This window comes from Alligator mississippiensis, chromosome 16 (genome assembly GCF_030867095.1).
Source record: "Alligator mississippiensis isolate rAllMis1 chromosome 16, rAllMis1, whole genome shotgun sequence".
In the NCBI taxonomy this organism is placed as follows: Eukaryota; Metazoa; Chordata; order Crocodylia; family Alligatoridae; genus Alligator; species Alligator mississippiensis.
This window is the reverse complement of record NC_081839.1, coordinates 3,679,905-3,697,816: the sequence shown is the minus strand read 5'-3', so window position 1 is coordinate 3,697,816 and position 17,912 is coordinate 3,679,905. Positions and strand designations below refer to the sequence as shown.

The following is a 17,912-nucleotide window of genomic DNA, read 5'->3' as shown; positions in this document are numbered from 1 at the left end:
GGGCCGGGGGCTGGGGGGGCTTGAGGGGGAGGGGGCTTGGGGTGTCTGGGGGTGGGGGCAGGGGAGGGGCGCCTGGGATGGGGGGCAGGGGGTTTGGGGGGCGCAAAGGAATGGGGTGCCTGGGGGTGGGGGGCTTGGGGGGCAGGGGAGGGGGTTAGGGGTGCTGAGGAGTTCTGCAGGAATGGGGAAGGGGTGGGGGGCTTGGGGGGGCAGGGAAAGGGTGGGGGGTTTGGGGGTGCCAGGGGGTGTGCGGGAATGGGGAAGGGTGGGGGGGCTGGTGGGGCAGCGAAAGGGTGGGGGGTGCCGGGGGTCTGTGGGAATAGGGGAGGTGGAAGAGGAGGGGGTTTGGGGGTGCCAGGGGGTCTGCGGGAATGGGGAAGGGGTGGGGGGCTTATGGGGTGAGGGGGCAGGGAAGGGGAGGGGGTGCCTGGGGGTGTGCAGGAATGGGGAAGGGGGGGCTTGCGAGGACAAGGCAGGGGTCTGCAGTGGGGGGGGGTCCGGCTGAGGGGCAGGGGGCAGGTCTGGGAGGGATGGGGACGGGGGGGCAGGTTGAAGGGGCAGTTTGCAGGTCCGGGGGCAGGGAATGACCCATGGCCAGGGGTCCAGGCAAGCCGGAGGCGGCGGTGGGTGGCAGCCCTTCCTGCACGCTCGAGTTGGTGAGCAGAGAGGGGTCGTTAGCCCTGCCAGTATGAAGGCAAGGCAGAGATGCACCTTACAGACTAACTAAATCAGAGGCGTATCAGCTTTGGCAGCCCTGCGCTGACTTAGGCACCTCTGATTTAGTCTATAAGGTGCATCCGTGCCCGGTCTTCTGCCCCAGGTGAATGCGCTTGGCCGGGGGGAAACGTAACAGCCTGGGTTAAACTGGGCGTCGGACGCCTGCGCTGCTGGTTCCTTGAGCTTTATGAATCTCTGAGCCCGACTCCACGAACGACAAGTCGTCCATACAGGAGGGAAGGGCCATCACGTAGGCATGAAGGGACAGCTTGCAAGGGCTGAAGCTTTGGGGTAGAGAAGAGCCAACTGGATAGCTGGCGGGAACCTGGGCCCAGCTTACGGCATCGAGGGTTTATGGCAGAGGGGCAAGTTCATACAAAATGAGAGGTCTGAGCAGATCCTCGGGTGCCGTCTGTTGGCCCAGCTGCACCTAGATTGCAAGAGAGACGCTCGGCTGGTGCAAATCATTTCTGGCTGGAAAGGCCTGAACAACATCATCTGAATTTGAGGCCTATTCTTGCAAAATGCCCCTTCATGGATTGCAAAGAGAAACCGGGAGCTCTCAGCACGTCACGGGATAGTGCCACGCTTAGGAGATGTCATTCGTGTTGTCGGAGCGTGTGCCGGGTTGGAGGCCTCTGAAAATCCCACCTGCTTCACAATGGGGTGGGATTTTCCACTTGCCTTTTGTTCGTGTCACAAGGGAAGTCTGGTGACTTCTGTCCTGTGGAATTGGCCTTTCTGTGGCAGCTAATGGAAGGCCACAGGGAAACCCCCGATTAAGAGCTGAATCTGGCACCGGGTTTGAAAATCTGGATCGTTCTGGGAGCTACAGTCATCCTTTAAGTCTCCAAATTCACCTCTGGTGCAACTCCACCCATTTTGGCCTGTGGACTTGAGTAACATTTGGGCTAATGTTTTTATTCAAACTCTGAAACAAATCTGCCCATCTCATAGCGTCAGCGAGACTATTAAGGGGATAGATAGTAAGGTATTGGGTAATGGGCATGAGAAATATTATTTTTTTAGATATTGCAGCACTCCTGTTCATAGACCCGGAGAGAAAAAAGGGCAGCTTGTCTGCAATTTTTGTGTGCACCTATGCAAGTAAATTCATCCTGATGCGGTGAATGAGGAATTTAGCATTTTGCAGGCATGGTACAGATGTAACTGCGTGTTAGAAGGTGTCACCGCCTCTGCTCAAACTCCGTTTTGACTCAGCACCTCGTACAAGTTAAGGTCTTGTCTGCACAAGAAAGTGCTCCCGTTTAGCTAAGTTAATTTGTAAAGTGGTTTAGTTAAACCGCTCCCACCCTCTTCTGATAGCCACTTATTCTAGGTGAAGAGTCTGACTCGGTCCTATACCTCCCCAGTTTCAGCCCAATCCATACAACCCCCTCTTGAACAGATTGAAGGGGTTGCCACGCAAACAGGTTGTCCTGATTTAACTCAGTTGGTTTCTAAACTGATTTAATGACGTGTAGATGCACCTTTCTCATGGAGGCAAGTAGTAACGTTGTCAAAGGCATCTTCACTGAGAAGCCTGAATCCAGTTTTTTAAAGGTCTGGGGAAATGATTGTGTTTGAGTCCACCAAAAGTTGAGTACAGAGGCTGCAGAGCAGTTCTGGGTGGCAGAAGGGGACGTGCTGGTTGATGGCTTCTTGTGGTGGCCATGCCAGTAACCTGCAAAGGATGTGGTTATAGAAGCTGTTATGTGGATTTTCTACAGCAAAACCCTCCTTGCAATCAGCTCTTGTTTAATCCCACCTGTCTCCAAGGCTTTTCCTAACCAATGGTCCCTGCAAGGGGACCCTTGTATCCCTCTGTGACTCACCATCGCAGTCAGAGAGCCAATTGTTTCTCCGTGTACAGGGCGCGCTAATGAGGAGCCCGCGCTGCTGGGGAGCAGCAGTGGAGCCGTATTTGGACTCGGAGCTGTATTTCCTACCAGACCTCTCTATTTGATGATGGCTAGTGAAGCGGTTCTGTACAGCTTAATTTCTCCAGAGGGTAGGTCCAGGTTTGCCACTAACAATAAAGATTCAGCCGTTGAGATGCGCTTTATTAGCATTCAGTCATTACGGGAAGATTTCCTACCCCGCGGCCCGGCAATTTGCTTCGCCTTCGTTTTCACTTATGCATTTGAGCTTGGGAAGCAAAGTGCTATCAAGTGTTTCTGAAGTGATGGCGACCGCCCTTGAGCAAGGAACCAGCCCGCTTCAGCAGACCGTTATCCCGTGGCACAGCAGGTCCGTCTGGTCCTACTCGAACGGCTTCGACAGCTCACAGACAGTGTTTATTCGATACAAGAGGAACCCCAACCGTCTTGCTTTCAGACATATTTCTTATATTTCATAAGAAATATTTCTTATATTCTTCTATATCTGCAAGAACTACTACTGTCTCTCCCTCCTGACCACATTATGTGCCTGGGCTTTTATGGCAGCAAAAGCGGGAGGGGTCTGGAATTTGGATCGGGAATACGGCTGGATGAACAAGTCCACCTTTTCCTGTTAGCGATGTACCTGTGAATGGACTGGCTAATTTGTTTGCTATTCCCAATGACTTGACACATGGTTCATACCAATTTATTCAATCATTTCTCCACAGACCTTCACTTTTGTCCCGTGACCGACTGACACGGACACACGCAAAGAGCACGTGAGTGGGCCGCGCATCAGGATGGGCTGCGAGCACACGTATAAGCCCATGTTCACCCATTGACATCTCTTCTTCTCATCCCCGCAAACTCAAATTTACCAGCAAGGGCATGAGGGGTAGCTACGACTAGAGCAAATTCATAATGATTATTCATGTTCATACTTGGTTGCAGCATTTGTCTGATTTTACCCCAGCATACGGCTGCTCAGAGATATGCATGTTTTGCTGACTCCGAAGCAATGCTTATGACAGTTTTAATGACAGCAATGGCAATCGTTGGCCCATCTCTTGCTCATAGGAGGAGAGGATGGGAAGCTTTTCAACAGACTGACCCAGTCTGCCGGTCTGCCATCAGGATCATCGTCTACCCTCCTATCCTTCAACCAAACCCCAGCCACACTAATGGGTTCCACGCAGACGACCCAGCCACAGGTCACAGATCTACATTAAAGAACATTTAATTTGCAAGCAACAGCATTTGCAGAGAACAGCACGTGATGATTTAGAGATGCTTCGTTCTCAGCCTCCGAGGAGTACTAAGCTCCAAAAGCCGGGGACTGGCTTGTGCGTGCTGGGCAGCGCCGGACACCTTGTAAGGGTTGTAGCCCTCGAAGACATGTTTTCGGACTCTTGGGTGGGCAAGCTTAGAGACCCTTGCAGATGCCATGGCATTCTTGGCTCCTGCAGACACAGGCCATGGGACTAGCTTTTCGTGGCGGTAGCTTGGATGTTCCATTTTTGGCTCTACAAGGAACAAATCATGGGGTAGAGAAAGAAACGGCTTGTTAAAAGGACTCTGAGATTCAGTATTGCGAAAGGTCCCAAGGCTTGCTTTCTTCCATGGGAATATATTTTTGGGTAGGATCTCACAGCTCTCAATCATTACACTTCGCAATGCCCTGGAGAGATGGGTATTTGGGAGAAACAAGCACGGGGAAGGTGAAACATCTTGCTAGGATTCGACTCTAGAATTTGATTCTAGTATTCAGGTCTTCCGACCCCCACACCGGTGCTGGGTTCTCCCCGGTTGACAATGCCCCTTCTTAAAAGAAGAATAATACTCAGTACTTGGGTAGTTCATAAGGTCTACAAACACTAATGCAACCTAGACTGCAGATAAGACATTTGAGAACCGCTTGCTGGAGGCAGGACTTCTGGGACCAGAAAGCGGGATAGGAAGGGGAGATGACAGATAATGAGAGAAGCTACACATCCACAATGAGCTCTGTTTGAGAAGCTGGTCTTACAAGGCTCAGATATTTCTTTGTCTCTGAAAGACACTGATCGATTGATTTTGCTGTGTGGTCCCTAGGGATGGGAAGCAGCGGGAATGGCCTGGAGGGGAAAGGCGTGTTGCTGCTAATAGGGTGAGGAAGAGGCGCTCTTACTAGCTAAGGATTTGGTTCTGGTAAAATGCTTTCTTGGAGGAGGGATGGAAGTGGCATTCAGGCAGGCCGAGAAGTCCCGTCTTTTCGGCTTCGCTAGATGGATGGTTCGTTCTCGAGGAGCCGCTTTCCTGGCACCTTCGCTCACCTGAAATCAAAGGATTGGGTCAGTTTTCTCTGCCTCCCAGCTCCATATGTACGTCATCAGTTTAACACTACAGATTTGCGTGAACTCAGACTTCGACAACCCGCACCCTTTGGGCCTTCGCACCCTGCTCTGGGTCAGGCGGCATCTCATGCTCCCCCAACTCATGTCCCTATCGTTTGTGCGACACAACAATCTCCGCAAGCGTTAAAAGATCTGGGACGTAACCTTGGGCCCGCGGGGTACATTCAGCCAGGAAAGAGGGTTACACAAACACAACAGCTGTGCGGGCATGTGAGCAGATCCAGAGAATAGAGCAACTGGCAGAGTCTGTGCCGAGCCAATGACTTCCATGCGGACCAGGAGCTCAACCCAGATGGAAATGGGCTAAAGGGGGTTCTGAGGATGCAACAACTTCCCCCAAAAACCAGATGCTGCTTTGGAGCTGAGCTCTGCAGCGTCAATAGGAGAGAAGAGAAGGAACGTAAAACAGGAGCTGCAAGCTTCCGAGTTTACAGTAACTGGAGGGAAACAACAGCAGGCGTCCCATTAATTGAACAGGCATCCGTGCATGGAACACATGCAACTTCATGATTCATAAATAGGATGCCATATTTATGGGCCTCCTTGCCTGCCCACCCCCATATCTGAGTCAGGGACAGAATCAAAGAGAGTTGCTCCGAGACTTGTGCATTAGAGGATACGTTTAACCGGAGATCCTCAAAGCGCCACGCATTTGTCGAGCCCCGGAGGAAGAATAACGACTCTCAACCAGCCGTCGCTGCAGGCTGCTGATGTGCTGTGCGGCCCGATTTTGTCTTTCGGGATACAAAGGGCCTGATTTTCCCATTGGCCTGCTCATTGTACAGTCATTTAGGTTAATGCAAAGCAGGGTAAAATGTTTCCATGCCAAAAAAGGGACTGCCAGAGCCTTGTGGCCACGGATGTAAGAGTAGGAGTCAGTGGGCAGCGGGTGACTTGGGCCAGCAGCTTCATGCCGTGCCCCGGTTTCTTCTGCAGTGCTGACCCTGCAAGCTTTTCAGGCTCATCTTTTACAAGATGCTCATCCAGCCCCTGCGACTGCAAGGCTCCAGTCTCATGCCCCTGAGCTGCTGTCATAAAATGTGAAAAGTGAATGCATGGGTATGGTAAGGGTCTGAGGGTTCAAAACATTATGGCTGATGCAGAAACGCAACACGCACAGCCCCAAATACTCCCTCTGTGCAGAACCCCACAGATGGGCAGACGATGGGCTCCCCGACAGGCGGACAGACAGACAAGCGACGGACTCCCTGTCCCCGCGGATCTACGTACGATGGTGTAGACGGAGCGCTCTGCTTCCCAGGCCTGGCTGACCTCTTTTGGACGGGCCAGCTCCTTCACCCGAGGAGAAGCCATAGCATGTCTGGAGGCAGCACCCACCAGCCATTCAGGGGAGGGCCGGTTTCTGGCAGAATAGGGGAAGAGCGATTCAGTCAGCCACCTTCCACATTTCCATTGCACCTTCCTCGCTGCTGATCCCAAACCATCTAACCAAGCGACGCACAATTGAGAGGTGAGCATCGGTGCCCTCGAATGTTGGCATGAAGCCACTTCCGGAGCACAGCAGGGAAGGGGACATAACTGTATGCCACAATTGCACATCTGCTTAAGCGTTAAAAAAGGCAAAGGGAACAGTCTGCTGTTAAAATGGGGCAAGAGCTCCCCCCATTCACTTCAATTAATGCAAGGGTTTTGCTAAATACTTTCAAAGCTTCCTTTTCCCCCTCTTGATTGGTCACTCACTGCTTGCCAGGGGCTTTCCATACTCCCATCACATGATTGTTCATGTGACACTCATGAGATTTTTTTAAAGCAGGAAACTTGCAGATAACACTTCCTACTAGTCTCAATTTTCAGACAAATGCTTGTACTAAAATTCACCTATAGGATTCACCAACATACCTTGCTACATACCCGTTTCCATACTTCTCTAGCCTGTTATCGCAGCAGTTGCCCAGACACTCACTGGGTGTGTCTACGTGTGCACATTTATTGTGCATCAGCCCAATTTAATGCACGTTAAGGGCACGTGTCTATACATGCATGCCCTTAATGCACCTTAAAAATGGTGATTTTAGGCTATTTGAGCCTAAATTTGATACCTGCATAAAGCAGGTATCAAATTTATGTGTGAATAGCTAAGTCGCATTAGTGAATGTGTAGACACACAAATGCACATTAAGATGGTGTATGTCCATTGACTCGGGACTAACTTTAGTCCCAAGTTGGTCTGCATACTTTCAGTAATGTGCCTTAATCCACGTGCACATGTAGACGTGCGCCTAAATCGCCTTAATGTGCATTAGGCTAATGTGCATTAAGTTTAGTCGCACGTAAAAGCACGTGTAGACATGCCCACAGATAAGGATCAGTAGGATCTGCATAGCTAACCAGCCCGAGAACTTTTAATTTAGGTGAAACTGTTCATGAAGCCGAATTTAAAAAACCCCGTGGCTGCATCGATGTGCGACACGAATATCAACCCAGTCCCCTTCTCCGCACCTGTTTTCTTCAAACCCGGGGCAGATCTTTTTGGGCTGAGAAAGTTGTTCTTGCCTCGCAGTTAAGACTGAAACAAAAAACCAAGTGTGAGCCACAAAGCTAGTGGTTTAAAAGACACGCGTTTACTGTCTGCTGCAACATATTGAGCTCGCCACATTTTGGAGCAAGAGGGAAGGAGAAATTCCTGGCAGCAACATGGAGGTTTACAGAACAGCGGTGCGCCTGCACTGCTTTTGTAAATCTAGCCCTGACTGTGTGGTATTGAGCACCGGCAAACTGGCCCAGCTGACTCTCTGGTGCCACTAAAAGGGACTTTTGACCAGCCTTGAGCTGAAAAGCCAGTGGCCTGATGACACATGCCCTGGACAGCGTCTCGATCTGCTCGGGCATTTCCATAACAAGTGCGTTGCCACAGTATCTGCCCTATGGATCCAAGTACAGCTGGGGAGATGAAGGAGATCGGCAGGGCAGGCGGAGATGTGGGGGTCATAAAATGGTCCCTACCTCAAACAGTCATCTTACATGGCAACCTTAGACTCCCCGGATGCCTGCTGGGTGTCGGGGCTGCACTTTGCACTAATGCCCCGGGGTGATACTGGTCACAGGTCCCCTGGACCGCCGGTCCTGCTGGTATTAGTCTTTCTATCAATATGGAATCACTGGTTCATTTAATCCATACGGTGACCTTGGCCTCTTAAGGCCTCTTACCAGGGACGGTGAATCTGCCGGCCTTTGAGGGCACTTTATCCGTCCAGTAGACTGAAACCCTGTAATGACAACCCTGTACTTAGTCCATTTCTCAGCAAAGCAGACGCGGGACATCATCCCCCTTCTCTTCTGACCTCCTCCACCCAAGCTTCAGGCCACGATCACCCTCCCGCTGAAGACCCCGGCTGCAGCAGCGTCCAATTCAGCACCCGCGGAAGTTAATGCCGATTTCTGCGTGAATGGGATTGAACCCTTCATCAAGGTGAGTCAGCACAGTCCCCCCCCACTATGCAGGTGTGGAAACTGAGGCACGGGGCAGCAGGATACTTGGGGATGCCACCTAAGAAGTCATGGAAGATGCAGGGGCAGTATCCAGGTCTCCTAGTTTCCATTTTTGCGACACGCTCACCAGACTACCCACTAGAGACTGTCCTTTGGAAAGAGCAGCTGGAAAAGGCAATTGGTAGACGCTGAAGGATGGCTTGGGAGGCACTGGTGGATGCGCTGGAGACTGAGGACCCAGGACTGCTGGGTTCTCTGTCTCCCTCTGCCCTGGAAGTGACTCTGCATTGACCCCAGCCTGGCTGAGAGCAGAATCAGTCCCGAAGGTGGTTTCTGGAAATGAAAAGGGACTGGAAGATGTGGTGAAGCAGCAGGGCTGAGATGGCTCTGTCCAGGGCAGCACAGGATGCCACCTGCTCCCCGTCTCTGCAGCACTCACTCACTTGTTGTAGTTGATCTGGTGATTGATTTTCGGTCGGGCAAGATAACTGAGGCGACTCTCCTTGGTGCTGTCCCATGCCTGGACGTGCGTTACCGTAGCAGTTGACTTCTCAGGACACACTCCAGAACCCAGCTCCCTTCCTGGCGATGGGGACATGTCCAGGAGCTGGTTTCCTAAGAGGACGGTAGCAGAGAACGTCTGAGAGCCCCTTGGTGACAAAGGACATGGGGTGCTGGGGAGTTTCAAGGGGAAGCCAGGACAAAACATATCATTTTATTGTCTGTACGTACAGCACCTAGCACAGATCCATGACTGGGCTCTCTCTTTCCGTCTCACACATGCACACATGCACACACCCAGGTGCTAAAGCCGATACCCGGCCAAGCCCATCTTCCTCATAGTCCACATTCCTGAGCAATACCTTGCTGTGGGTGGTGACCTGCATCTTGCTTGGGCCAGAGGCTGTTATTGTTCCCTATAGGATCTCACATCTTTCTTACACCTGGCTGCTAATGAGGATGTGTTTGGTAGCCGTGTTGGTCTGAGACAAAAAGAAATGCAAAAATCCAGAACTCTTGTTCAGAGATGATACCTTTTATGAGGTTTATTTCCGACTTACGGGGACTTTTTACCATCTTGAACTTTCACTGCACCTGATGAAGGCCATGCGAGCCCGAAAGCTTGCAAACAAAGATTTTATATAATATATAAAATATAATAATATGTCATTATTATATAATAATAATTTTATAATAATATATAATTTTATTTATTTTAATTAATTTTAATATATATTTAATATATATTTATTTTTTAGTTAGTTTGAATATATAATTTTATTTTTTTTTTATTTAAAATTTTTTTTTTTGCGATTTCTCAGTTGGTCGAATAAAAGGTATCACCTCTGAACCAAGAGTTCTCGATTTTTGCCTGGCTGATAATGAAACACTGCTGGCTTCAGGGATGTTTCACTGAGATCATCACCCCACCACCAACTGTTAATAATACTTTGTGTTGCAGGAGGGCCTGGGAAATTCAGGGATGGGGACTCACTCTGCTGAATACGCTTACAGGAAATATTAGGTCTGAAAAGGTATAATATGGGATATATCCTATAGGTATCGTAGATGTTGATCCTATCCTATAATCGTATCATATCGTATTGATTCCGGAATAAAATATGGGATAGTGAGCTACATCCCAAACTGTATTTGAAGTACTAATAATCCGAATTAAAAGCAACTTGCTTATGTCTGCATGTAAACTCAATTCAATCATATCATATCATATCATAATGTCATGTCATGTCATGTCATGATATGTCACATCATGTCACACCACACTATGCCATACCATAATTAATATAATGTAATACAATTGCTAGAATAGCTGCTTCTCTGTTGTCATATGCATTTGTCCTGTCTCTAAAGCATTCCTTCCCCCATCTCTGATTAATATTCACAGTGCCACTGCAATATTCACAGTGGTTATTGATTTAAAATCCCTGCTTATGATAACATTCATCCGATTTATTAATGACCGCGCGCGCCATCCTTCACTGAGCAGCCCTCTCCCCGCAGTCAATAGGGATCATTCCTGGAAGACCACACGGTTTGGGCTGCGTTATTCATCCTAGTAGCAGGCCACGCTCATTCCCAGCCACTTCCCCTGTCCGACTAGGGCAGATGGAAAGGGCCGAAATGCTCTGGATTAAAACTCCAGCGACGGCCGGGAAGGGCTTGTTTCGACCACGCAACGAGGTCCCTTTCAGGCTTCTCCAGCTGCGAGGGGCTTGGAGCCCCGAGCACTGGAGGGCCGTGGCTTGGAGGAGCATGGGGAATGAATGGCAGACCTCCACCGCCTTCAGCAGGGCTGAAGTTTGCCCCCAAAGCTGGGAGGTTTCCCCCATCCTCCCCATGCCACTCTGCCTGGGGTTCCCCAACCCACCCTTGCTCTGATCAACCTGATCCCAGGCCCCCTTCTGTCCCCAGCTTCCCCTAGACACCCCCGTCCCCTTTCTGCCTCCTTGCCCTTACTCTCTTCCCTGTCGTTCCTCCCACCGTCGTATCCCGAGTCGGGGTCCTCAGCCCTTCCTCCCCTCCCAGAACCATACACGGGCGGTTGCCACGGGGAGGCGGAATCCCCCCCCACATCCCCGAGTGAAGGGAGTGGGGTCCTCCTGGCTCGGACCCCGGTTCAGCGCCCCTCTCAGTGCCTCAGTTTCCCCCCCGCCCCTGCTTGGTCTAGTGTAAGCTCTTTGGGGCAGGGCGCTCGCTCGCTCGCTCAGTGTCCGTGCAGCGCCCAGCACATGGGGACCTGATTTCAGCTGGAGGCTTAAGGACCTGCCTTTGCACAAATAACAGGAAACGGAGGCTGCTGTTGCACTGAGCCTGGGGGTTTCCCAGCAGGAAAAGGCAGCTTCCGGCCCAAGGGGTTTATGGGCCAGGCCACTGCACTACAGATGCAGTCAGACGGGAGCTGGTGATCTCCACCCGGGGGCTGCCAAGTGCCAGGGTGTCTGCACAGACCCCTCTAGCCCTAGGGATGGGCTGAGCAGGGTACCCTGCCTCTGCCCGGCGCTGGCGCACAAAGCCAAGGCATCCACCCAGCTCTGCGGCAGGGTCAGCTGCAACCTCAGCAAGCCTTGCAAAGTACTTCCTTCTCTTCCCCTGAAACTTTTCCAGCCCCAGCCCCCCCCCCAAGGGACTCGCAAGGGTGAATAAAGCAACTGGCTTAATATGCAGAGGCTGCTCGGTACCCAGGAAAGGACGTGTCTGCGTCCCTTCTTCCACCACCCACCGTCGTGTCTCGCCAGTGCAGCCCCGGCTAATTAAAAGCTGTCTGGGGATTCAGTCCGGCCCGGGTGATGGATGCGTATGTTGATGAGTGCGGAGGGAAATGCCTACCAATCCTCTCCCAGACTTCAAGTCTCTGTGACACCCCCTCCCTGCCTCCCTGCCCCCCCCCCACACCTCTCGCTTTGCCTAATTCCAGTGCTGGCAGGAAGGGCCGAGATGCGGTTTTAATTTGCAAGGCAAAGAGACCAGCCCATCGTTTATTTATATCAGTCACCATGACCAGCACGACAGGGCCCTTCATCAAAGAGGAGGGGTGCCCTTCAGTGCTGGCCTGGCTCCTGGGCTGCCCGTCACCCGGTGGCATCTGGGGAAGAAAGGGCTGGGCTGTATTTCTGCCTTTGCCTGGCTCTCCAAGGGGCTCAGCTCTCACGAGGGGGATGCTGGGTGTTTATCCATCCTCCTTCTTCCTGTCCCGTGTCTGTGCCTGGATCTGCCCATTCGCAGAGCACGCCACCGCTCCCTCTGCCCCCCTCTGCCCCCCTCTTTCTGTGCCATCTCCAGACAGAGCCTCTCCCAGCCTGGACTCAGCATCTGCCCCCTCTTACTCATCCGCCTCTGGCAAGGGGTGGATTGTGAGCAGGGGAAGTGAAGGGCACTCAGGCAGCTGAAAGACTGGGCAGGGCAGCAGCTGCGGTCTTCCCCTGGAGCAGTGCTGCGAGGGCACTGCAGCTGCAGACAGAGAGCATCCGGTGTCCTTGCTGCATGCTCAGGGAAACTGAGGCAGCAGGAGTGGGGATTTGCTCACGGTCCGTGGCAAAGCCCAGGAGTCCTGTGGCTCCCAAGAGCACCAGACTCTTGTGCCTCCACCTGCCTGGAGTGGGGCTGGCCCCGCACCCTGGCTTGAGCTGATCCATCCTCTTCACAACAGTCACCCCCTGCACCTCTTGGCCGGGGCTGGCCACATGGGGAGCGGCTGGAGCTTGGCTGAGACCCGACCAACTCGGTGCACAGAGGAAGGAGCTGCTGGGAGCCTCTCGCTGCCCAAGATGTCCCAGGGCAGCAGTGTATACAGGCTCGGGGGGTAAAGCTGGCTGGACATGAGCCTGTGCTGCCCTCTGCCCTATGCCCCTGCTGCCTCCTGTCTCCTTCGCCCTCCACGGAGCCTGCAGGGCGCTGTGGGAGCATGCGGGGTGTCCAATGCAGGTTTGCAGTGGTCAGCCCCCACGGGCATGAGAAGCCCCAGCCCAGCTGGCATGGCTGCTGGCCACGAAGCAACCCTGCTAGGCACCGGAGCCTGAGCAGGGAGCCAGGTGGGGCTTGCAAGGGAGGAAAGGGGATCTCCATCCCCTACCCCCCTCCACTGGGTAGCAGAGAGTGGATGGCTTTCCCCGCACAGCTGCAGCCAGAGTCAGCAGAGTCGCTGCTGGTTGCAATCAGCTCCATGATCTCCTCCAGCTGAGGCCCCAGCCCGAGCCTTGCCCCCAGACAGGAGCCACTGGAACCGGCTCCCAATTCCCTTGGTCTGTGCTGGAGCTGGAGCGTGCCCCTCCCTGCACCCCAGCTGCATCCTGGAAGAAGACGGAGGAGAAAGCGGGGTGTCTGCGGGACCTTGTCCGCCTCTTAGTGCCGAGCTAGGTCTTCGGGGCAGTTGCGGGGTGGATCTGAGCGCCTGAGACCTGCCTCTGGGCTGATGGAGTTTCCTGGGTGAGGTAAGGACAATGCTTGCCCCCGGGTCTGCCCCACTCCCTCCACCCTCCTGCTGATGCTGCCCTTGTCGGCAGCCGTACCTGGCACGTGCGGCTTTGCCAGGGGACACCAAAGCCCCGGTAGCAGCTACTGTGGCCTGCCCAGGTCTTCCTCCCCACGACATGACAGCAGCACCCTCAAGGACGATAATAACCCCTTCCCCGCTCCTAATCCCCTGCTCCAGCCTCACGAGAGCAATAATGCCAGCCCTGTAATAAATGCCGGAGCCCCACATAATCCCCCCAGCCAGCCGCTAGGGGTCGGCCCACGCGCTCAGATGGCAACATCTCCATCACCGGATTTGGGAGCCGATTGGCTTCGAAGGCTGGGCTTAGGCAGTTTATTAACTTGGCGATGGAAACCGAGAGCCGGGCTGGAGGCTGCCAGGCAGCTGGGGCCTCGGGGCGGGGGAGATGCGAGGCGGAGATGTTAGCAGGGACGGCGCTGGGGCTGTCGGACCCTCTGGAAGCCCCTGGGTCCTGCAGGGCGCGTGGGGCAGAGGCATCTTTGCAAGGTGTTTGTACAGCACCTGGCGCCGTTCTGTCCCACGCCGGTGCCTCTGTGGCCCTATCGCTGCAGCATGGAGCGTCTCTCAGCCGTGTGCGATGTGCCACGGCTGCGACGTGTCGCGTGTGGCACGTTCGTTCTCTCGCCCCCCCGCTAGAATCAGGCCCCGATCCTCGATTGGGAGTTGTGAGATCCTCATTAGTCACACGTGGGCTTTTCCCAAGGGCCTGAATCGCAGCGTGGCTTATTTGTCCCTTGGGGAAGGCCTCTGCGGGTGCTGCTAGATTGCCCCCCGCCCCTCGGCGCCGTTCCTGGACTGCAGCCGCCTCGCTCCACCCCAGAAGCAGCCGCGTTTTCACGGCGGGTGGACGCCTGAGTGCTTTGGGACAAGGCGGGGGCCTGAGCTATGAGTCATGGTTGTGGTGCTGCTTGGGGGGGTCCCCATGCAGGGATGGGGCACGGAGGAGCGGGTGGCACCGAGGTGCTGGGTACAGCCGTGCACTTGCTCCTGAGGCCTGAGCTCCGTGCTGCCGCTAGAGGGTAGCACAGCTCCAGCAAATGCCCGCCACCGCCAAGCTGCTGGGCACTAAACTTTGCTGCTTGCAAGATGAAATCATTCATCTTCCCCTTCTGGGAGCTGCCAGGGGTGCCTCTAGCCTCCACGTCTTGCCAGATTCTGCTCCCCTTGGCGAGGGGCTGGGTGAGCTGTCTGGCTACGCCTCCCCATCAGAGCTGGCAGATCTAGGAAGGGGTTAAAGAGATTTGGGCACCTTTCGCTGCAGGCCTGGGTGTCCTGTGGCCCTTTGACAGCAAGGGGCAGGGAGTGGAGGTCTGTCCTCTACTTGCCTATCTGTCCTGTGCCGGCTGCCCACCCGTACTGGTCGTCGGGGTAGCTGAGGGCTGGGAGAGGTAGGAGGAGAAACGTGCATGGAAAGGAGCTCCCCAACATCAGGCCGCCAGGCCAGGAGTGAGTGTCTGTGAATGTGCGTGTCACATACGTGTCCAGTAGGTGTGTGGCATGTCATTCCATGTGCACGTGTGTGCAGTCACCGTTTCCAGCAATGAGACGGAGCCTGAGAGCTTGCACTGATGGGAAAGCAGCTCGGGAACGGGCATGTGGCAGGCGGCCCCGATCCCTTCTGCATTCCCCGTGGGGGGCAGGCAGCCCTGAGCTGGGGGGGCACAAGGCACCTCGCTAAGCCTCCCTTCTCCGTCCCCCCAAGCCGGCTTGTGAGGCATCGGACAGCTTGCGGCGGGTGCTGGGCCAAGTGCCCAGGGCATCCCAGCGGCACTGGGATCTGAATGCAAGACCCACCTCTGACACCGCCAGCCTCAAGCATCCTGGGTTGGCCTCTTGGTCTCTCCAAGCTCAGGGGGAACGACCAGCCCATTGCAGCCGCTCAACCGGTGGCTGCCCCTGCCTCGCAACAGCTGTACAGCCCAGTGCAGAGGGGACCCCTCCATGCTCCTGGGATAACGCCATGCCGGCGGGGGCTGAGCAATGGGCGAAAGGCGGGAGAGAAGGAGGAAACAACGGGGATGGGGAGGGTCAAAAGGGAGCAGGCAGCCAAGAAAAGGCACGAGCCAGCATGCTGGGGAGGCTCCTAAGAAACTTCATTTGATTTCCCTGGCAGCAAAGAGTCACCGGGCTCTGATTCCAAGTGACTGAAAAATCCATCGCGGGTCCCAGGGGACCCAGCGCTTATTGGAGTCGTGCTCAGGCCCGGCTTGGCTCATATATCAGGGGAGATGTCGCAGCCGCCTAGAGAAAACCTCGTTAACTGTCTGCAGCCCGGCTGGGAGGCGGCTGGCTGGACTCTGCCTCTGTGCGGGACTGGAGGCAACGGCCCCCCGCAAGCTGCCCTGCAAGGGTGAGCGGCCCCGGATGCCTCCCTGGGTGAGCCAGGGGCCGAGCGGCGAAGGGCAGTCGGAGGACTGAAGTCAGCCCCTTGACTACAGTGATTAACCTCCGTCCTTCTGCAAGGGATGAAGCGATGGATGGATGCCTCCAGGAGGCATGTTGCTACGTGTATGCTGTGTGTCCTGGCATGCATCTCTGCGTGTCTTTGGCGTGCCCACCCATGCGTCTCCCTTTGCCAACACTCGGGGCTGGCTGCCAGGGGTTCGGATGCATTTGTCACCATCCTTCAATCAAAGCGGGGCTGAGAAGGTGGGTTTGGCCCCCTCTCTGGTCCCCAGAGCCCCGTGGAGATGGCCTCTTCCCCCTCCCCACGGCTTGTCCTCAGCTGCCCTTGGAAAAGAGGTGCCCGGGTGGGAACCGCGGCTGCCTGGCACCTCCTGGCAGATCAGCCCACTCGCCGGCTTGATCGGAGCCACCCAAAGCCCAGAGTCGGGGCGTGGCTGGTGCCTCACGTCTGAGCTCCCCCTTCTCTGTGCCCGGCTGGGCTCGCACCAGCAGGCGTGGTGGGAATAAAGGGAGCACATGGGAGTCTGGCTGCCCAGGGGATCTGCACAGCGAGGGAGTCAGCTTGCCTCCCCCAGTCTTTACAGCTGCATCCTGTCTGGGTGGGGGAAGAGGGGCAGGATCTGGGAGGACGGGCCCCACTGCAAGTGCCAGCTCCTTGGGCTCAAACCTAATTAAGGCGCGGGGCTGGAGGGGAGGCCCATGCTACAAGCAGAGCTGCCCATTAGCTCCAGGAGCGGGGATGAGGTGATAACAATCTTAATGGCCTTGCTATGGAGTTAATGCCATCTCCTCCTGGCATTGCGCCTCCCTCCTTGTGCTGGGGGGCTGGCATGGCCGGGCTGGGACCAGGGGGCTGGTTTGCACCTGGCCTGGGGGCTCCATGGCAGGGTTTTCAATGCTTTAGGGAGGCTCCCATGCACACACAATCATACGTGTAGACACCCCTCTAACTCAGAGGACCCAGGCGCATCCCTAAGAACCATCCGTGGGTTCTTCAAGCCTCCAGATGCACCCGCACACGCCCAAATACACGCAGACCCGCGCATTTGTACAACCGTGCAACACAGACACGCGCAAATAAACACATGGGGGCAGAGACATGAGCCTAGATCCGTGTGCTCCAGCTCCTGTGTGCCTACCCCCCACCCATTTAGGAGACTCAAAACCACGCGCACGTCATCACGCGCTTGCCACACGCACGCCCCAAGCACGTGCACCGCCCCTCCAAAGTTGCATGTCACACGCTTGTGTTGTACTGTGAGCATTGTATGGGCATAGGGGGACCCATCTAGCTAGATCCAAAGAGATGCAAGTGCCCTCAAGCCCCAGGATGCTCATGCACACGCATACGCGCACCCTTCCACCCTTAGCTGGGACCCGTCTCCCTTGAAGGATGAGCCCAGCCAGACCCCTGCTAACGTGGATGCTGCCAGCCTCGATTTCCCCCTGCACAGAAAGGGCCAAGCCCAGACACGGCAGCCTCCAATGCCACCCGCTCCTCAGCTCCCCCAGCCCCCTGGGCTTCCCCATCCATCCCTGCGATCTGGTCCTCCACACCCCCTCCCCCTCATCTCCGTTTCCCTGCCGAACTGATGGCTTGCCCTCCCAATCTCTCCTGATCTGATTATCCCGGCCCCTCCGCTCTCTGCCTTGCTGGCCCTAATTGAATCCAGGCTGCTTCTGCAGCAGAGGAGATGTCAGACAGGTCCTGGCCACTCATCAGTGCCAAAGAGCTGCTAGCGCCGGGGCCCAGCCCAGCCTGGACCCCTGCGTCTTGCCTCTGCGCTGTCTGGGGCACAGCAGAATGGGGTCCTCGTTCCCAAACCCCTCTTAATTTGGGAGCAGTCGACTCCCCCTTTCCTCCCCCCTCCATCTCCAGGCCCAGATCCCTGCCGGCTCTGACCCCCACGGCTCTCACTGGTGCCAAGAGCAGGTCTGGGACAAAATGGTCCTAAACCTCCTAGGTTTCTGAGAGGATTTAGGGTCCTCTTTCACTACAGGCTTATTAGATTTTCTGGCCTGGGGAGCACATGGGACCCACTGGACCCA

General features: G+C 54.9%; 1 protein-coding gene and 1 long non-coding RNA gene across 2 annotated transcripts; one reads left to right on the top strand and one right to left on the bottom strand.

Annotated features, from left to right (window-relative positions):
• Positions 1-601: 601 nt before the first annotated feature.
• On the top strand, positions 602-4,196 carry LOC109282352 (uncharacterized). Its single transcript, XR_009457804.1, has 2 exons — positions 602-2,728; positions 3,329-4,196. It is a non-coding gene; the product is annotated as an uncharacterized LOC109282352 (long non-coding RNA).
• Positions 3,876-9,154, bottom strand: SPMAP2 (sperm microtubule associated protein 2). The gene is made up of 6 exons (XM_019484092.2): positions 8,887-9,154; positions 8,162-8,220; positions 7,454-7,520; positions 6,224-6,356; positions 4,768-4,912; positions 3,876-4,123 (listed from the first exon to the last, which is right to left on the bottom strand). The coding sequence occupies exons 1-6, from the start codon at positions 9,150-9,152 to the stop codon at positions 3,882-3,884; spliced, it is 912 nt and encodes a 303-aa protein (XP_019339637.2). The 5' UTR covers positions 9,153-9,154; the 3' UTR covers positions 3,876-3,881.
• Between the last annotated feature and the right edge of the window lie 8,758 nt (positions 9,155-17,912).

Bases quoted from the DNA above. Each gene is read 5' to 3' on its own strand.
- SPMAP2 (XM_019484092.2), bottom strand. From the start codon at position 9,152: ATGTTTTGTCCTGGCTTCCCCTTGAAACTCCCCAGCACCCCATGTCCT. The intron at 4,913-6,223 runs GTACGTAGATCC...CTTTGATTTCAG, and splicing joins AGCGCTCCGTCTACACCATC to GTGAGCGAAGGTGCCAGGAA. The intron at 4,124-4,767 runs GTAAGAGCGCCT...TGTTCCTTGTAG, and splicing joins CAGAACCAAATCCTTAGCTA to AGCCAAAAATGGAACATCCA.